Raw genomic sequence first — 20,722 nt, forward strand, 5'->3', positions numbered from 1 at the left:
CATATAGTGCATACGCTAATACTTGGCTTTTGGTCCAGCATACTTATCTCCTGAATGTAACCTATGCCGATTACAGTAGGAGGACCAAATCATGACAATCCAAGATGTCCTGGTTCTCTATGGTGTTGTGACAACCTCCCAGGGCAGGGAGCCTGCAGAGAGACCAGCCCATCTCAAACAGGAAAGGATAACCGATTAACTTGTTTAAGGGTACACCCACGTGACTTCCTCACTTCCTCACACTGAGGCAGACCCAGGCCTGGAACATGTAGGCCTGTGCCTCATGGGAGCACTGGTGGCCCATCCCACCCCACATCCCTGTCACAAACAGGATATAGAGACAGGATGTATTAGTCTCAGCTCCAGAGGACATGGCTTGACCTGGATTTCCTAGCTATCTCGGGTCCTGATTTGTTCTTGTTAGTGGATCTGATCTACTTCCAAGGATGAATAAGCCCTCCACACATGAACTATCACATCCAGGAAGGTTCTCTAGTGCTGGACCCTGGGCATGTTGGAGACAGGTCTACGTGACACCAGACGACAGACCCTGTGTCCTTGGGGAACATACACAGACAGATAAAGCCCCAACCCCCTCCTAGAGCCACGCCCACAACCATGCCCGTAGAGAAATACTATACTACAAGGGGAATGATTTCTTACACATTTCTAAAAGAGTTAGATGCAGAGTTAGAATCAGACACAAGGGTCTATTCTTAATGTTGCACTATCAATTTAATATATTCTCTTTCAAAGGTACACTTTCTGTTTATATGACACATCTACAAATATATATATACGTATATGTATGTATATATATATGTATATATATATACATATATATGTACATATATATACACAAATATATATTTATTTGAATTTACACATCTACAAATATATGAATGATTGCTTGGGGTTTTGACAACCATAGGACTGTCACAGCTAACGGGCAGGAAGCTTCTTCTGGGGTGTTAGAAACAGTATAAGATTGATGACTATGCCAATGACAACAATCAGCTGTGAAGAAACGACGCACTATTTCCCCTTTTGTGGATACACTGCACAGTACGTGTACTATATCTTGACCAAGCTGATAAAGACAAGAACACATTTGTGCACACAGAGACCCGCACACAAACGGTCACAGTAACATTCTTCCCAGAAACCAAAGGTGAAAACGATACAAACGCCCATCAGTCAGCCATGGATAAACAGAACGCCGGATGGGTATGCGTACGGGCATGCGTACAGGAATGCGAATGTACGCGCATGCGTACAGGAATGTGAATGTGCGGGCATGCCTAATGGAATAAAGTACAGCTGTAAAACTGTTGGGAAACAGTAGGGTTAAGCGACAGGAAGCCAGCTATGGACTACTGTGGTGATGTTTGAGAAACTGAACATACTAGAAACAGTTAAACCGCATCCTTATTTGCCTGTGTGGAGTGCCAGCCATCGAGCCCAGGGCCACATAGGAGTGTTCTACATTCCCTGGGTCCTTTTAATGGAAGGAGTAGGTGGTAGGGCATGAGGTGACCTAGTGGGTGGAGAAATTACAAATTACAGCTCAATGAAGGAATTACCAAAGATGGCATAAAAGCACTTCCTCAACCAAATAGCTTCTTTCAGAAGTTCAAACAATTGAATACATACAGCATTTTACATGAAGTTTCTAGATGTCGTACCTTTATGGGGTGTTTCTGCTTGGAGTTGGAGAAAATGAGGGGAGACCTGAAGAGTACAGGATGAAATCAGGCGGAGAAGGGGGACAGTCCTTAGAAAAAGATGGGAGATTGGTGAAAGCTGGGATTCTTTCCACTAAATTGGTTTTTTGTTTGTTTGTTTTTTGTTGTTTTGTTTTATTTTTCCGAGACAGGGTTTCTCTGTGTAGCCCTGGCTGTCCTGGAACTCACTCTGTAGACCAGGCTGGCCTCGAACTCAGAAATCTGCCTGCCTCTGCCTCCCAAGTGCTGGGACTAAAGGCGTGCACCACCACTGCCCGGCCACTAAATTGCTTTTAGGTGACCTTTTAGTGTTAGTAATTGCAGGCAGAAAGCATGTCAATAGGCTATTTTCTGTTTGGGGAGACACTGAAACATGCTAGGTAACACAGATCAAGAGTGGTCTTCTACAGATTTCATGCCTGGGAACAGTCCATTACCATCATCCTATTTCAAAGAACCCAAGACATGCAATGAGCTTGATGCAAGTATCGAATGGGCTCTAATTCTGAGCCCCAAGAAGATCCAAGGGAAAAAGCCTTAGAGTCCCTGCCAGCCTGACTCATGTAAGGTTCAAGAACATAATCACCAGAGCCATGGGCAAGGGCATGAACCTGAGCCATATTAGACACATAATAGCAACAGATAAGATTACAGAGTACTTACTGTGTGTTAGATAGCTTACTAAGTGAGATACTTACTATAATTACATCCCATTTAGTCAAAGAACTGGGCCCCAGGATTGCAGAGCTGGTGCCTGGATCCAAACTCCAAGTCTGGAACCAGGCAGGTCATCCCTACTCGATGGCCAAAGGAACACCAAGACTGGACCGGCATGTTTGTGTCCAGCTCTGGTACCTTAGGCACGCAAACTACTCTAAAAAATGGAATCTCCTTCAAAGAGCTCATGAACCACGAAGTGACAAGAGGCAATAAAATGGCCAGTATAGAAATAACTGGCTGGTCTCAAGGATGAATCCAGAAAGACCTCGCAGGGTAGGCAAGCTCATAGTTGAATTGTGGAGAATGGATAGATTTTGCTCAGGTAATGACGAAAGGTTTAAATCGTGTGTTTCAACATGTCATTCCTGGCTAGTGGTGCTGTGTTGGCAGGTTATGGAACCTCTGAGACAGAAAGCATGGCGGGGGACAGATTTTGGAGGCTTCAGTCTGACCCCCTATTCCCAGCTGGAGCACTCTGGTTCCTGTTCAGCTACCAGGATGTGACGGGCTGCTTCATATTCCTGCTGCCAGGGCTAGAAACTGATGCTGTCACTGTGCTTTCCACACTGGGACAGCCTGAATCCCCTGCATCCTATGCCAAAATAAATTCCTCCTCAAACTCTTTCTGTCAGCTATTTGGTCACAACAACGCAAATGTATCTCACAGATGGGAACATCCCACGGGGACAGGGAGCAAGTTCAGAGGCTAAGCACACCGCACCACACAACAGGACCAGCCTGAGGAACCTGCCTGGGGAGCAGGTGGTAGGGCATGAGGTGACCTCGTGGGTGGAGAACAGAATATGGGACACTGGGCTCAAAGAGAAGGGGGTGGGGCAGGAGAGAGTCAGGCATTGAGCAAATACACAATCAGGGGCAACTTCCCTGAAGACAGGAAGATGGAGAAGAAAGGCCAAAGGAATAGACGGCTTCCTGAGCCTGGGGGGTAGGGTGTGGGCGGTGAAGGGAAGAGGTGGTTAAGTAGGTGGGTGATAGGAAGTTGACACATTAGGAAAAGTCCTCCCTCATCTGCCAGACAAGCCAGGAAAGCACTGCTGAGCTCCACACATGTGCCAACAGGGCGTTCATCGGTCACCAAGTGTATCCCAACCACTGCTGGGCACAGAGCCTGCTCCACTGCCTTTGACTCCCTTTATGCATCTACCTTTTCTATCACCCTATATATTTGGACTTTTCCTGGCCATAAAACAGTTCAAGTGTAGTCACTGGAATGGAAAAAGGTGAAACTAAATCAGTGAATGTTCAACTCCGGTGAGAGACTTAGTAAGAAACAAGTTATAAATACGGGCCGACGGTGAAGCTTGCGATTTATTTCAGACTTTCTTGCCTCGGTGGATAAATAAATGACTGAGGCCCAGCTTAGACCTCAGTGAGAGTCGACCTGGTATCCGTTTTCAAGAACAGTAGAATGTAGGTTCTAACTGCTTTGTATCTAATGCAAATGAACCTGTTGGGTTCCACCTTCCCTTTATGACAAAACACCTGGCAAGAAGCAAGGAGGGAAGGAAAGATTTACTTTGGCTCAAGGTTTCAAGGGATCCAGTTCATGATGGGGAAAGCATTAAAGCAGGAACTTGAGCTGGTGAGGTGCTGTGTCCTCAGCCAGGAGGAGGGAGGAACGAATGCTAGTACCCAACTAGGCATTCAAATTGGGATCCTAGTCCCTAGGACAGTGCTACCCACATTTTAAAGTGCATTTTCCCTCCAGATAAACCTTTCCAAAATACCTTTAAAGAAGCACCGCCTCCGGGTGTGTTTCCACGGTGATCTAACATTCAGTCAAGTTGACAACTGATGATTTACCATCACAACCCCTACCCCTAACCTCTGGATTTGCAGAAGTAAAACAACTGTAAACAGTTTGGAATCAAAGTGCTGTGAGCACATGCTCAGCCACTTTAATTGGGATCAAATCTGGGTTCTTACACTGAGTGGCTGTGTGGCTTTGAACAATGTAATGGCCCCTCTATGCTTTGCTTTCTGTGTCTGTGAATGTAAGGGACAGTAATGGAAGAGTGTCACAGGAAGAGGACTGTGGGTACTGAATGTGCACAAAATGTCGGGAACCATCCTTGGGAGATAATAAACCCTAAAGCACATATTCTTACTGTTCTCTTTTCTGATTTGCAATCCAGATGAACTAACTATGAGACCACCTCTGCACAGATGAAAGAAACAAGCAGATGACCATAGACACTGCTGGCTTCATGGCTCCTCGGTCATACAGAACAGAGCATCCTGGCATGACGTGAAAATGAGGCATCTGTCTCATTTTCAGTTCAGTCTTATAAGTGTGTATAGCACACAAATGAATTATTATTAGCTCTTGTGGAAGCTACTAATGTGTTCAGTTATCAAAACTTTCTTGCAATCCAGCAATGGAATAACCCAATTCCCTTGATTTGTTTACTTTTATTGGGGGGGGGTGTCGGGGGATGGAGACGTTTATTTTGGCTCCTGGTTTTGGAGGGTCTCAGTCTATCCCAGTGGAGTGGTAGAATTCAGGGATTTGTGGCAACTGAAGCACATCGTGGGGGTCCTCACAGGGGGATCCCAGGTCACAGTACACTCAGTCTACCTGCTGCCAAAGCCAGTGCCTCAAATCACCCACCTCTTTGCTTTAAGCTATGAAATGTATGATTTTTTCTCCCCTGTAATTCTCTCTTCCTTCTGACCTGAGCTATCTGTTTGGGCATTGCCACATCTCAACACAGAGAAGACTGTCTGCCCTCCATGCCAAGTCAGTGCTCAGCAAACAGCTGCTGAATGAAGAAACAAAGAATAGAGAGAGGCATGGTGTGGGGAGAGGCTTCTGAGTAAACTTTTTGAAAGGCTTGCCTTTGCCATCCCCTCCCCCGCTTTCTGTAGCAGCCGTTTTGTGGTCACGATGACACTCTCCCACCACTCCCATGACGAAAGAAAGAAACAGAACAAAACAAAGAGTGCAGCCTGGGTTCCTGAAAGACATAAGTCACAGGGCCAGTCCCAAATATATTATTAGGAACAACAACAACAAAAATGGATCTATTGAAATTGGTATTGTGTCAGTATGTGTCAGGCTTCCTGACAGTCATAGTTAACCTAAGTCCTCATAGATATGAAGATATATCCTAGCCAAGAAAAAAGAAAAGAAAAGAAAGAAAGGCTTTGCTTTTTAGCAGTCTTTGAGAATAGCTGCTAACAAGAAATTTACCTCAGATTCATCCATCCAGGTAGCAGACAGTCATCCAAGATTGCGGCCAGGAAGTGTATACTCTATCTCATCAACGGGTAATTCGGACAGTTGTGAAAATTAAGGGTGCAAATGGAGGCTTCCTTGTTCCCATAATCGCCTTTTCAGTAAAAGCATCCAGCAGGAGAGAAGGAGGATGGTGGCTGGCCACACAGCTCATCGACAGATCTGCTGTGGCACGTGTCACACAAAGTCCCATGTCTAATCCCCAGTGCCACAAGTAAAACAAAAACCATCCTACTGAAAACCAGGATAAACGAGGGTATTTGTCAAGGAGGTGATGGGGTGGGAGAAGCCAGTTTCTCTTCCCACTGACCTAACCTCCCTGTCTGTCTTTCTCTTTGATTCTATGTTGGGCAGGCCAAGCAGCCTAGAACCCAGAAGCTTACAGCCAAATCAGGCAAGACCATCAAGGAAGGCGATGCTAGTGGGGTCAGATCTCCTCATTGCTATCCTCTCCATGACAGACTCACCACACCTACCTCCCTTGATCCAGGCTCACTTCCTGGAATTCAAGACTTCAAACCCTATTAAGTGAAAAGCAACCCTGGAAAAAGTACTATTTTTGTTTGTTTGTTTGTTTGTTTGTTTTCTTTTGCACCATACACCAGGCCAGATTCCTGTCTTAGCATAGCTTTTACCTAAGGCATCAGTGTGGGAGCTCTGGTCCCCCAAGACACTGGGGGACACTGGATGCAGAAGGCTGAAGGCTGCTGTAGTCTTGAAGTTGCCTGTAGGCCCTGAGCTACTCTTTTTGTTTACTAAGATCTCATAGGTTTGGAATAAAAAGCAGAAGAACATTTTTACCCATAAGGCAGCACTCTGAGTCAGAGAAGTATTTTAGTTGGCAGATACTCAAAGGACACTAACCAGACACAACCAACTGGTTTGCCAAGTCATCTTCCATAGTCTCAATGAGCAACTAACTGCCAAGATGCCAGCCGCGTCCGGGTGGGAGGAATCGGGGAATTTTCCAGTTGAACATACCTGCCCTTTAAAGCCCAATGAGTAACTTTTCAAAGTAAACCGTGCATTAAATCTGTCCTAAACTGTATCTGACTTAGAAATTTCAGAGTGATAGCTCATCTTTCAAGACAAGACGAAACCTGAAACCTCTTAAAAGTATTTTAGTCTCAAAATAATTATCAACTAATAAGTGTTTTCTACTTTACAGCCATTGTGTTAAAAATTGACTCAGGAAGAATTGCTGAATCTAAGACCCTGGTAAAAGTTTGATGAGGGGTGAGCTGGGATGGAGTCACAGAAATTCTCCTCATTGAGTGTTTCAAAAAGGAAAAAAGAAAAAAGGACATTATTTCCCCAAAGAAGCCTGACAGATACCATGGTTAAGCAAACCATCAAACTTCGTCGTCACCAATCACGGGACTAGTGAACTAAGACAACTAGCCCGCTCCGTAAAAAATGGCAAGAGACTAACAAAGCCTTTCAGACAATGCCATGAGCAATTTTTTAAGTGCTGAATTAAAATTTTAAAAACAAAACAAAAAAACCGCTATAGGAGACAGCACTGGAGCAATGAGAGAAAGCTGCAAGCCAGAACTCACTGTGTTTTCTTGGTAAATCCCGTGTGGTTCTGTAACAAGAGTGTTTTCCTTTGTCCTTAAGAAATGCCAAAGGACTGAAGGGTTTCAGATTGTGATGTGTGTCATTTACTCTCCAATAACTCAGCAACTGTGTGTGTGTGTGTGTGTGTGTGTGTGTGTGAGAGAGAGAGAGAGAGAGAGAGAGAGAGAAACAAAGAGCATCCACATGTCAGTAAATGCTGACTCTGAAACAAAGCTTTGTTTTGAAGTTAAAAAGGAATGCTATAATTTTCAAGAAACATTACTAGAGAAATGAATAAGATATTTTTAAAAAGTTCAAAAATGTCTAGCAATACTTCAACCTTAACCAATTAAAAGAACAGAAGCAAAATGGCTGCACCATACAGACGGGGAGATGGGGTCGGTCCGGGGAGATGTTGTAAACAGTGTGTGTGGTGCAGATTTTTTTGTTAACCTCAGGAGTCCATCTGTCTCTCCCTCGGCCACAGGAGACACACTATATTTTGAAGGAAAGGATACTAACAGGGAAAACATGACTCCTCACCACTGAGGGAAAGGAATACCCAGCTTAACCAAGGCTAATCCATACTGGGTGAGTCACTTCCCCCTAGGAAGGAAGAGCATTTCTTCCTTCCTGAAGGACTCAGAGGCTCTGAAGGAGCATTTGAGCCCCTGCCTACCTCATCCCCAAGAGATACGATAGGCCAAGAGAGCCCACAGCCCCTGTTCCCAATGCTGCCCCAGCATCTCAGTACCTACTGGTTCAAAGTCAATGTGCACATACACCCTTGGTCCACTTCAGCCTGGGCGTGACTAGGATCCTGGCAAGATCCAAGTCAACTGGAACAGGAGATGCTTCCATACTTACACACAGCGTGTATGCTTACGTCCTCTAACCTCTGCTTTGTGTTAGCTCTTTGGTGTCAATGGCATTATTCTTTAGTCTCGCCCCCAAGCCTACTCAGTCCCTTAGGTTCAGAACTGCAGCGTTCTGGTAAAGTGGCATTCACTCCTAGATGCTGGCCCTGCCAGCAGCGCACACGTGGCCGGATTAGGCAGAGGGGGCTGTAAAACACACACACGCTCCCCCAGCATGTGCTTCTCATTCCTAAAATACCTCATTCCTAAACCACTGCTCTGCCTCCCTTGGCACAGGACAGGACAAATGGCTCTGGGCCAGAGGAAGTGTCTGCTTAGAGATGTGAACTTTCTTTAAATTTCTTTACTTCGGTACAATCACACGTAAACCATGATGGTACTGGAATAAAACAGAAAAGGGAAAGCCTATATATAAAAAAGGTTTTTTTTTTTTAAAGTTGTCCAAAAGAAATGCTGAAAATATAAAACACAACATTATCTTGTATGTGAGCAGAAATTATAGAGTCTAAGTTAGGATAAGAGAACAAAAATATTCCTTTAACAGAACAGGTTCACGAGCATGTGCAAGCTTCTTGCACATACATCACCCATTTGTTTTGGGGTGGCATACCTAAATGAGGTGTAGGGAGGCCTTTCAAAATCTACTGCTTTACTTAGAATTTATTTTTTATTTCCATTTAAAAAAAACTTGGTTCCTTCCTGCTTTTCATCCTCTATTAAAAGCCAACACCAAAGATGCAACCCTAGCCCCATGACTTACCTGCCCTTTTTTTTTTTAGTTCTAGGCATTTATTCAGGACTCCCTTGCAACTAGCTATGCAAAATTAATAATCCTCTTAGAAAGCCTCAAGCATGGACTCAGCTGGACTGCGAAGCCCACCTTGGTAGATGTGCCACACAGAACATGTTAAAGAATATCACAACTGAGTCCAGCTCTGACACCGTCCTGGAAGCTCAGGCTGGGCCAGGAGGAGAGTGACTTACTTTCTTTCCACTTCTGGTGTTGACACGGTGCTGCAGAAGCCCAGGGACTCCTAGAAGAGAGAGAAGGTTCTTGTGTCAGCATGGGAGAGCGGAGACTGATTTCTAGAGAATTATCACTTAAGAGAAAAGGCAGACGCAAGACTGCTGATGAACATAGCTGTGCTTACTTCGATCTGGGACCGCAGCTGAAGTGACGTGGGGTTGGCGTCGGGTTTCTCCTAAAACAGAACAGATGCAGCTTTAATGAGACTCCCAAACGTGGCACACACAGAAAGATAAATAGTTGTGTAAGAAGAGATGGGAGGATTTGGGAAACGCTCTGCTCTATAGAGGGAGGAGATGGCTGAGATAAATGGATACTTCTGGAAAACCTGAAATGCTTTTCAAATGGAAGTTCAGGACTCTCAGAACTGAACTGTTTACCAAACTCCACTGCTATCTATTGTCTTCTTGCAATTTTAATACACATAAGCACCATTGACTGAAAGGCACTGACAGTTACTGGTGAAATGAGAATCGGGACACACTGGACCACCACTGGGCATTGAACTTACTGCAGCTGTTGAAGATGAGTTTATTTTTCAATAACAGCAGAGTTCAGACCTCATTATTTTATATTTATTTGTCTATATTTCTTGGGGGTGAGTGGGGAGAACAGGACAGCAGACTGGTGTCCTGGCATGCACGTGGAGGTCAAAGGTCATCGTGGAAGCGTCAACTCATGCCTTCCACCATGTGGGCTCCTGGGATTAAACTCAGGTCGACAGGTCTGCTAGCAGAGTGCTTTTACCTGCTGGGACAACCATCTTGGCAACTCCCAAGGTGGTTTTTTGAAATTCTAAATGTATTCGAAGAATTCAAGTAATATAAAGCTTGTTGTAAATGTGTGTTAGAAAGCTGAAAAACTAACTGGATATTTTTTCAGCCTTTTCTTTTTTTAAAATTACCATATAATATAATACAAATGAACTGGCCTGCTTGAAAATTTATAAAAGCTCTCAGCTTACAGGTTATGAATGATATAAAAATGCATGATGCTGTGAGTTTATTGAGAACCATTATATCACAAGGACAGAGGAATCAATTCTAGAGATAAAACCATGTCCTATAAAACCCTGCTTTTATAGGAAAGGCTGTGATTCCCTTGGAAAGGTAAAAACAAACTGGGAGAGAGAGGCATAAGTAGCATCTGATGCAAATAGTGGGCTGAGATGAGCTCTGGGGGTTTGCATGTGAAAGTTGTACCACGAAAACATGTGGATGTAATTCAATGGGCACGGAGAGCCTTCCTCACAGAACAGAGACTCAATCGGTTGTTTTTGTTTTCTTTTCTTTTCTTTTGCTTTTAAGAGACTAATTTCCAAATCAACACCAGTGTAAACAAAGGTTCGTATCCAAGGCAAGTCTCCAAAGGCGTGGTAAAGAGCACACACTTAGAAATTGTTTCGGGCAAAACAAAACAAATAAACAGACTAAAAGCATTGACTCTTCACCTGGGCCACACCTAGGCCACTGCTAACTCAAAGTCTGACACCTCTGCCTTCACTGTGCACCTGTCTGACCCCTTTACTTCAGTAGAAGGCATAAAGCTAGGTCCTGATCCTGATCCTGTAGTCACCTCGGATTCCTAGAGTAGATGACAATAATTATCTATACCCTAGAGTACGACTGTTCATCATAGAGGGATCAGATTTATACTCTTATGCATGAATGAGACTAGACATTTTCAGACCACCCTCACAGAGTCCAAACAAGGGTCAAGCAGACCACGTTTTGACCAAGACGGCCCACCTATGCAGACCCCTGATCTTCCAAAAGCACGTCAGTACCCTGAAAACAGACTTGGAGTCACTGGATCTTTTATCTGTTTTACCCGATGTGGTAATGTTGATTAAATGTTCTCTCTCCCTGCTTTTTCAGATTACTCTTTGAGATGAGCAGCTGAGCCTATTGAGACTGCTGGGGCCAGGCTTTTGCCCTGAAACTCCATTTACTGAAAGAAGGTGTGTGTGTGTGTGTGTGTGTGTGTGTGTGTGTGTGTGTGTGTGTGTGTACACGCGCGCGCGCTGTTAGAAGACATATTTGAACCTTTGATTTGTAAGAAACTTGTGTTCTTAGCAAACCTTAGCGCGCTGTTAGAAGACATATTTGAACCTTTGATTTGTAAGAAACCTGTGTTCTTAGCAAACCTCAGGCCTCACCCCTATGCAGCTTCGGAGAGGCCAGTTAGGCAGACCTGGCATTTTGAAACCATCTCTTAGAGGTCACTTAGAAAATGGATTCGGCCAGTGGACAGCCCTCCCTTCTCCCACCTTTATCTGTCCCTCCTCCTAACATGGCTACTTTGAATAAATCTCCTGTGTGCTCATTATTATTTCCCACATCTGAAATTAGCATACTGGGGATAAATGGCTGAGCCTAGCGTGTCAAAGTTGGCAGAACTCAAGTTATCAGGTTAGGGTTAGCCAAGGCACTGGTTATCATTCCCCAACCAGCTTATTGTAAGATGATGGTGCACAGGCAGAAGCAGTCTATAGTTCAAACTATCAAATGATTCTGATTTCTTCACTAATCTGGTTGCAGCAGTTTAACTATGGTTCGATCTATTCTTCAGGACTACATGACTTTAGGAGCTGTTTGGTTTGCCTCAACCAACATCTAGGAATCAGACAGGTCATGGTCATGTGCAGTAATGCGTCCTCATGGGCCTCTGTACTAAGTTCATTATGAGTCATGATTAACACGATCATAAAGGACCAGCAGAGGAACTGTGCTGACGGAGAAAAGCGGCAGAGAGAGAGGACGATTCGGAGTAAAGCCACAGATGTGAGGATGTGGTGAAAATCAGGCCCAGACACAGGCCGTCTCCAACAGCGCGCTTTCTCACAGGGTGAAAGGGTGGGCTCTGGGAAGCCGCTGCTCAACGCTGCATGTGGTGGGTGATGCTGTACTGTATACATTGAAACCAGAAGGAGGGTGGGTTGCACGCCATGTAGGCTGGTTTTTGTTTTTGCCACAAGAAAAACAATGAGTGTGCCAAAATGGGTAGATCTGAGAAGACAGTTAATTGTGCACAAACAGCCTGAATGAGGGAAAACATCTTAAGGGACTGGCTGCTTGCTCGGCCTCTTAGCCTACACCCTAGCTTATGAAGAACCACAGAACTTCACTGCCCTATGTGTGAAGTATGTGTGTGTACACACACATATACACACATATTCATATATGCGTGTATATATACATGTAATATATATTACATATATATCACATATATAATACAATATATTAATTATATATGTGTACCTATATACTACATGTATATATACATGCATATATAAATATATATTTATTATATAACATAATAATCATATATGTATATTATTGTGATGGGAGGAGTATGAGTGTACCACAGAGTGTTTGTGGAGGTCAAAGAATAACTTTGGGGACCAGTTTGCTCCTTGTACTGTAGGCTCCAGGGGTTGGACTTGGGGGTGTCAGGCTCTGGCTAGATCCACTTCACCCTCTGAGCCATCATCCCGCCAGCCCATCCTCCTGTTTTTTCTTCTTGCCATTTGTTTAGAGTATTTCTATTTCTGTAGCAAACTTGACACATAATTTTTTTTTACAAGACAGAGCTTGAACATAAGTCCAACTGGTCTTGTGTGGATCCCTGGTGCAGTCAGCATGCCTGCTGCTGACAGTCCAAACTGGAAGGCAGAGACTTAAGCATCGGAAACAATACGTAAAGACTCTCAAGCTTAAAGTGTATTTCTGTAAGAAAAAAATATATTTGCACAGATACACAGCTCAACGCAAAACCAGTTGCTTGACAAAAAAAAATCAACAGATATGCACATGTGTGCCCCCACCTGCTTGTCCATGTGTGCACATGTGTAGTCCAGTTACTTTACCCAACAAGTAGAAGAAATGCAACACTAAGGCATTAAGTGAATACTTTTTTTCTAATGTATTCTAACCTGCTATGCTATACACCAGACTCCAAATCCACCTGAGGGCAGAAATAAGGTCCTGGAAAATAGCTTCCATGACCCATCCCTCTCTCCAGATGTTTCCAAGTTCTTGTGGAAATTCACATTTCGCTGTCCCTTATTCCTGCCAGAGTCCCACGCCAAATGAACTTTACAGCTGGAAAGGAAGGAGGGACAAACCACTGTGCTGTTCCAAAGACAGAAAGGAAGAACACCAAGCACCCACCAACTCAGCTCAGGGCCAACTTCTCCTCCTCCACAAGGACCACAAAGGAGGTGGAAAAAGCCGGGCTCCATGGCTCACTTAGTGGAACATGAGGGAAAAGCAAAATGCCTCATGCTCTCACTGGTCTGCTGTTTTAACTCAGGGAGTCTCGTAGTCAACATTGGTAAATTTAAAATGTGCTTTAGGGCCAGTGAGATGACTCAGTGGGTAAGAGCACTCCCTGCCAAACGTGATAACCTAAGTTCAATCCCTGGGTCCACATGATAGAAGGAGAGAACCAAGTCCCTAAAGTTATCTTCTGATCCTTCCCTGAGCACTGCATGTGCATGCGCACACGCACAGAAACATACAACATGTAACAGCATTTCACATAAAGAAGCTTTTCATGAGAAGATTTAAACACAATTACCCCTGACTTTCAAGGCTTAGTAGGTCTACGTGACACCCAGTGGCAACATCTGGCCTTCACACCCGCACATGTGGGCAACACATACACTCACTCTCACACACTCACTCTCTCTCACACACACACACTCACTCACTCTCATACACTCAGACTTGCTCACACACTCACACTAAGGTGAAAGAGAATAACTGAGAAAAACACCCAACACTGATTTCCACATGCACACACATGCAAGGAACACCTGCATGCACGTGTGTGCACACACACACACACACCTCTAGAAAAAAAAAATAAAACAACCCTTAACTAGCTGTTATACTATTTGAGAAAGAAAACCAAATTAAAAAAAAAAAAGTCTCAGGAGGTTGAGACAAATGTCAAAGTTTAGCCCGTGGCAAACTTTTTATAACACATGCTTGCAAAATCGGATTTATAATGGAAACGGAGGCAGGGAAGGCTCCAATATAATATACATAAATGATATGTTTCTTTTCTTGTGTGGTGATTTTCTTCCCTCCTGAGCATTAATCTTTGAATGACTGACTCTATAAATTATTGAACTTCGTTCAAAAGCAAATGAAATTTAAAATACCCATTTATTGAATGGCAAAAGTGCCATGTTGAAATTACTGTGATTTATCTGTTTCTTTAACGATTCCTGTAGCAAACTTACTTCATTGCTCAAAATTATTACCTGGATGCATAGTTTACTCTGGTCTAAACATAAATCTCCCAGCACTGCACAGCAGCAGCCATTTGTCAAGATCTCGTTTGTTACTTCACAGCCACAAGGCCTACGTTTGCTCTCTACAACTCTAAACAGCACCACTCCACTCTGTACTAACTGCTACAGTGGGGAAGGGAAGAGGAGAAGCACCATAACCAGGATAAAGTCCACCCAGCAGGCCCAAATGCCCGCTTACATTATGCATGGTTGCGGCAGCTCAACCAGGAAGCAGCAATTGGCCCTGTGAAGACAATCCACAACACCGTGGATTGTTAATGGATGGTTAACCCTCATCTATGTGACTGGATTTGGAATGACTTAGAAGACACAACTCTGGGTATGTCTTTAAGGACATTTGCAGAGAAGTTTAGCTGGGTATCTGCCTACAGACTGCTGATGTCTGACGGGATGGCTTTGTGGTTCTGCTTTCAGACCCTCACTGCCTTGATGCACTCTTGTCTGGACATGTCAACCAAAATAAACCCTTTCCCCCTTAGGTTGATTTGGCTGGGGTACTTATCACAAACAGGAGCAGGGCAGGGGCGGGGGGGAGGGACAACTATGTAACTAAGACCGTCAAGTAGTTAGTTGATCACAGTAATGGGGAAAGTAGCTATTGTAACACGTTTACTGAGCATTAATGACTGTGGGTACTGTACCAATACTGAAGCCACTGAAGCCAGGACATTGCTGCTCACCAGTGAGAGAAATTTTAGTCTGAAACGCCTACTTCTCTCTATTACCTTGAGGAACTCTTTCTCTGACTCTCTGTGTCTCTGACTCTCTGTGTCTCTGACTCTCTGTATCTCTGTGTCTCTGTATCTCTATCTTCCCCCCCCCCCCATCTCACCCACCCCCTCTCTCTGGGCCTGGTGGTGTAGCTCAATGCAAGAATCTGTGTTTAGCACATGTGAGGCCCGGGGTTCTAGTCCCAGTACCGTGGAAACACAGAACAGAAAGGACACATTTTCCACCTAAGGGTATGCCATATAAGCTAACAAGCTAAAGGGTCAATGTACAGACTGTCTGCACTGGGGCTGCTCTGCAGATCCACACTGCCATGTGTGAATGTGTAGATCCATCCCTGGAGAGAGGACGGTAGGAAGATACCTGGGGCTTGATGGTCAGCCAATCACTGAACTCCAGGCTCAGTGGCAGATCCTGTCTCAAAATCTAAGATAAAAGCCATTAAAAAAGAATCCAGACATTGACCTCTGTCCATACATATGCACAGGCATACACGTCGACAAACGTGTGTCCCTACACACACACACACACACACACACACACACACAGAGAGAGAGAGAGAGAGAGAGAGAGAGAGAGAGAGAGAGAGAGACATACACACACATGCGCGAGAGAAAGGGGGAGGAGGATCTGGAGGGGAGGAGGAGAAAGAGTCGGAGAGAGGAGGGGAGTGCTGATAAATTAATAAGAAATATTACTTCAAGTGAAAAATAGGGCGGGGCAATGGTGGCGCACGCCTTTAATCCCAGCACTTGGGAGGCAGAGGCAGGCGGATTTCTGAGTTCAAGGCCAATCTGGTCTACCTAGTGAGTTCCAGGACAGCCAAGGCTATATAGAGAAACCCTGTCTCAAAAAACCAAAAAAAAAAAAAAAAAAAAAAAGAAAGAAAAATAGGCTCATGATTTTAAGAAATAAGTCACAGAAATAAAGACATGAAAGTATGCATGTACAAAAAATATTCTATATTGGTTGATCATATATATATATATATATATATATAATTTGTGTATATACATACACACATACACACTGTAGTAGTATGGAAAGGTAGAATGAAGGTATTTTCTCGTCTCTTCTCAGTTAGACCCCAGTCACCTAAATAGCATAAAGTTGGTGATCAGAAAACTGTTATACTGTTATATTCTCATATATATATTCTTATACTGTTATATTCTCATATATATATATTCTTATACTGTTATATTCTCAGGCAAAGCAAACAAACCCTCCCCCCCCCCAAGAGTACAAACAGGAAACATATTCAGACAGGACGGTCAAGGGCAGAACACACATGGTCCTTTCCTAGGTCCATAGCAAGGCAGATAAAAGCAGGGAGCCTGGAAACTGTGGGTGATTTAGCTGGGAAGACAGGATGCGGAGACTGGCAATGTCCCTAACCACAAGTCTATTTAAAAGGGAAGTCAACACAGGTAGGGTTATAGCTAGAAAAACAAGGTTCGAAAGGGTTTGTCCACAACACAAACAGAGCTGGTGTTTTGGTTTTATTGTTAAGGTAGGTTTTGTTTTTTTGTATTGTGTGTGTATGTACGTGCACACATGTGTGTGCATGTGTGAGTGCCCACACAGGCCAGCAGAGGACATGAGATCCTCTGGAAATAGAGATACAGATAGTTATCATCCAGCTGACATGTATGCTGGGCACCAAGCTCTGGTTTTCTACAACAGTAGAAAGTACTGTTAACGGCTGACCCACCACTCCAGCCCCTCAGTGCTTTGTTTTTTTTAAAGAGCTTAACTTCTAAAGTGTAGGAAACCACTGCCAAGCCAGACATACTTTTCCCTATGGAGCCTTAAAACAATGTATGCAAATCAAAGCATTCATACCTGACCCTTTTCATTCATTCATTCTATATAATTTGACAAACAGAATCTCACCAGGGCTGGAGAGATGGCTCAGTGGTTAAGGACACTGACTGTTCTTCCGGAGGTCATGAGTTCAAATCCCAACAACCACATGGTGGCTCACAACCATCCGTAATGAGATCTGATGCACTCTTATGGGGTGTCTGAAGACAGCTACAGTGTACTTACATATAATAAATAAATAACAACCTTTGGGCTGAAGTGAGCAGGGCTGAAGTGAGCAGGGCTGGAGCAAGAGGGAAAGGGGAAGGGGGAAAAAAAAATCTCAACAAAAGTGTTCTAGAGCTGCTCCCTCTGAGAAGTACAAACAGAAAACAAGGAATCACCAGGCAACTTTAGTGCTGAGCAAAGACTGAAGACATTTTTTTGAAGATCATGATTCAAGTACAAGGTTAAAGTGTTATTTTTTTTTTGACAGAACCTTAACAAAATTCAAAGCTTCACATTCTCCATCTGCTTCCGTGGACCTCTGGGACTGCGTCCGGTCTTCCCATGACAGGTAGGGGATAATCATTCTCCTGCCAACAAGGCCTCCAGGCACTGTTGTGTCAAGCCCTAACAAAGTATCTGTGTAGATTAAGGATCTAATAACACTTTGTTGAATGAATAAGTGAATAAAAAGTATTAAAATACCAGGGGGGTGTGAGACACTATGGTACAAAGAACCAGCGTGCTACACATAATGGTTATCAATAAAAATTTATAAATCAATTCAAATTTTATTAATGAGGTGTTCACACTGTAGATTTGATTCATGAAGCATGAAAGAAAGACAGAATACTGAAGCTGTAAAGCAAAACAATGGCAGAAACACACTCAAGGAAGGGTAGGAGCCGCACCAGGCTCTATAAATATCTTCTGCCACATGTGCCAGGGTTTTGCTAGGGATCACAAACAGACATTTGTCCTTACTTATCCTGAGATGGTCATAAAACACCAGAAAGGAGGGCAGTGCCAATAAAATCGCAGAGCTGACTTCTTAAAGAACAACTCTTAAATAATTCCAATCAAGATAATATATATAAAGAAGAAATCCACACTGCGGCGACAGTCTAACTCCAGAAAGACTGGGAGCAAATACCTGTGGGCTACCTGCTCTGTGAAGCTCGTAAGCCCCACACACTATCTAAGTATCCACCAAGGATGGCCCATCAATTCTCACCCTGCATCCGCTCCCCTGAGAGCACCCACTGAATCTCCATCCAGAAATCAAGCCTGTCTCAGTTCGGATGGGCAACCCTATAAAACTCTTTATCTTAAAGACTTCTCCTGGGCTAGGGTTACTGGGAGGTGGTAAATTTTTTGCTTTAATTGGTGTAGGCTAGGAAGTCTATGAATAGAGAAATACTCTCTATTCAATCACTTTTTCTCAGCCACTTTCAATGTCCCAAAGTTTAATTAACAGAACAGGGAAGTTGCCCTGAACTGAACTCAACACTCTGGGGGGTGGGGGAGCGCAATCTTTAGGAAGTGGAACCTAAGGAGACATCGTGTAGTGTAAATGAAAATGGAAGAAGTTTCCTGTAGTCTTGGGCGTTTGAATTCTTGCCCCCCCCCCAGTTGGTGGCACTGTTTGGGGAGATCTTAAAAAAAATGTGGCCTTGCTGGAAGAAGTATGTCACACTTTGAGGATTCAAAGCTTGCTATCATTCCCAGTGAGGGTCATCTCTCTCTCCCTGCTTCACGCTTAGAGTGTAAGCTGTTTCCCGTTCCTGCTACCATGTCTGCCACTTGCTGCCACGCTGCCCGGCCATGACCAAATCTCACTCCTCTAGAACCAGAAGGCAAAATAAACTCCCTATTCTTCATGTTGTCTCGATCATAACGGTTTTATCACAATAACAGAAAAGCAATGAATACAGACATCATCAGTACAGACTCACCGCAGAAATGCTTTCAAAGGGGCTAGGAGGACCCTGGCTCATGAGATGTGTGGGTTACCCTGCAAGAGCCCCCTGCCAACCATGGTGCCAGAGGCCCAAAGCAATGTGTCATTTGATTTACATCAGACCCTCCAAAATTAAGAGCCTAATTTAATTAACCTTTTATCTTTATAAATTGGTCATCTCAAGTATTTCATCATAGTAACGCAAATTGAGCTAATAGAATCTCAGTCTTCCTTACTCCCGGCCTCTCTCTTGCTCACAGTACTTAACCAATCCTTGTCTGACACCACCCACGGTTCCAGGCACTTCACACATTTTTTTTAAAATGTAGTTTCCCCCAAAAGCTTGTCAGGTAGGATGCTTTACTACTTACTCGCACCAAAGAAAAGGCTGAGACAAAGAGAGGTCTGTGTTAGGAGTGGCTGAGTCCATGGAGGGTCCCTGATACATAGTGGGTGCACAGGCCACACCGCTGTGCTCATCTGCTGAACCCTGTGGTTGGTGCTCATGCAAAAAGGCTTCCCTCAGCTTCTAGGGCTTCCTGTCCTCCTCTACTCCCTAGCCTGCGCCCACCCTTCTGTTCCGTTCCTTTCCTAAGGTCTGGCTCTCATAATGTGCAGTAACTTTCCTCTTCTCTCGGGACAGGGATTCTGTCCCCTCTTTGATAGGCCTAGTACCTGAGTCTCTTCTACTTGCTACCAGTCCCAATAAAAAGCAGCCATCTAAGTACAGGATGGACTCAATTTCCCAGCACTATGTGAATCCATTAGCCTGTCTTGAAGAGCCCAACTACCTGGACTGCAGATCTCTCCAACAGACACGGCCAAAGGGTGGTCTATTCCTGTTTGCAATGACTGACTTTGGGATTTTGGTCAGAAGTCATCCAGAGGCAAAGCACTTGCCCAGCCTGGGTAAAGCCCTAATTCCTACCACCACCACCACCACCACCACCACCACAACCACCACCAAATGAACAAAGAACTGGCTCTGTCTGGCAAAAGATAGAAGTTGCAAAGTGAGGTGCTGAAACTCACTTCGTAATTACTTAAGACCCATAAGAATTTTTGGTAAAGGTGCCTTCTCTCTTCAGACACCCCCCTCCCAGAGGCACTGTCCCGAGTCAATGAAAGGCAAGCAGGGGCTGCCTTTCTGTAAGCCACAGAGGGGCCCCGCCACCTGTCAGAGGGCATGCAGTTAATTGGGTGACACTTGTGAAGGGCTTTGCGACATGTAGCACATATGTCATCCCGGATCTCACACATGGCGCCCCACACTGCAAAATCCAGGAGCTATTTTTAAAACCCACCAGTTGAGCAGAACTTACAAGCATCTCCTGCAGTGCACTGTGAATTCATTATTTGACCAATGAAAGAGAATACCTCAAAAAGTGTCACGATTGTGGGGCGGGGCTGAAAAGGTTATAGACGATATTCCCCCGCCCCCCCCCCCCCCAAAATTCATGAAGTTGCACTCCATGTCAAGTTTGGAGGGAAACCATGAAGTGCTTGCTGTGTTTCATGTATGCTTTTGAAAGCAAGCAATTCCAGGGGAAAAGAGGGAACAGACTATGGATGTCACTTGCACATAAGCCAGTGAATCACACTACTTGTGGCCACCCCAGGACATGCTCAAGAGGTTTCAGGGGTAGCTCACACAAGAACAAAAGAAGCTTCTCAATAGCCTGGATGTACTCGCTGGGGCGCTTAGGCCAAGCATCTCTGTGGGTGTGGGT

The 20,722-nt window shown here is 44.2% G+C and overlaps 1 protein-coding gene and 1 non-coding gene across 2 annotated transcripts in view; both read right to left on the minus strand.

The window, feature by feature from the left end:
* The window catches only part of Sash1 (SAM and SH3 domain containing 1), a 166,798-nt gene that overhangs the window by 83,499 nt on the left and 62,577 nt on the right, over nt 1-20,722 (minus strand). Inside the window, exons 3-4 of the mRNA XM_076926829.1 lie at nt 9,293-9,343; nt 9,126-9,175 (exon numbers count right to left, since the gene is read on the minus strand). Of these exons, the coding sequence (XP_076782944.1) occupies nt 9,126-9,175; nt 9,293-9,343 (101 nt within the window). The remainder of the gene's footprint in view (nt 1-9,125; nt 9,176-9,292; nt 9,344-20,722) is intronic.
* LOC143440201 (small nucleolar RNA SNORA36 family) lies at nt 18,417-18,549 on the minus strand. The gene has a single exon (XR_013108043.1). It is a non-coding gene; the product is annotated as a small nucleolar RNA SNORA36 family (small nucleolar RNA).

This window comes from Arvicanthis niloticus, chromosome 28 (assembly GCF_011762505.2).
Source record: "Arvicanthis niloticus isolate mArvNil1 chromosome 28, mArvNil1.pat.X, whole genome shotgun sequence".
In the NCBI taxonomy this organism is placed as follows: Eukaryota; Metazoa; Chordata; class Mammalia; order Rodentia; family Muridae; genus Arvicanthis; species Arvicanthis niloticus.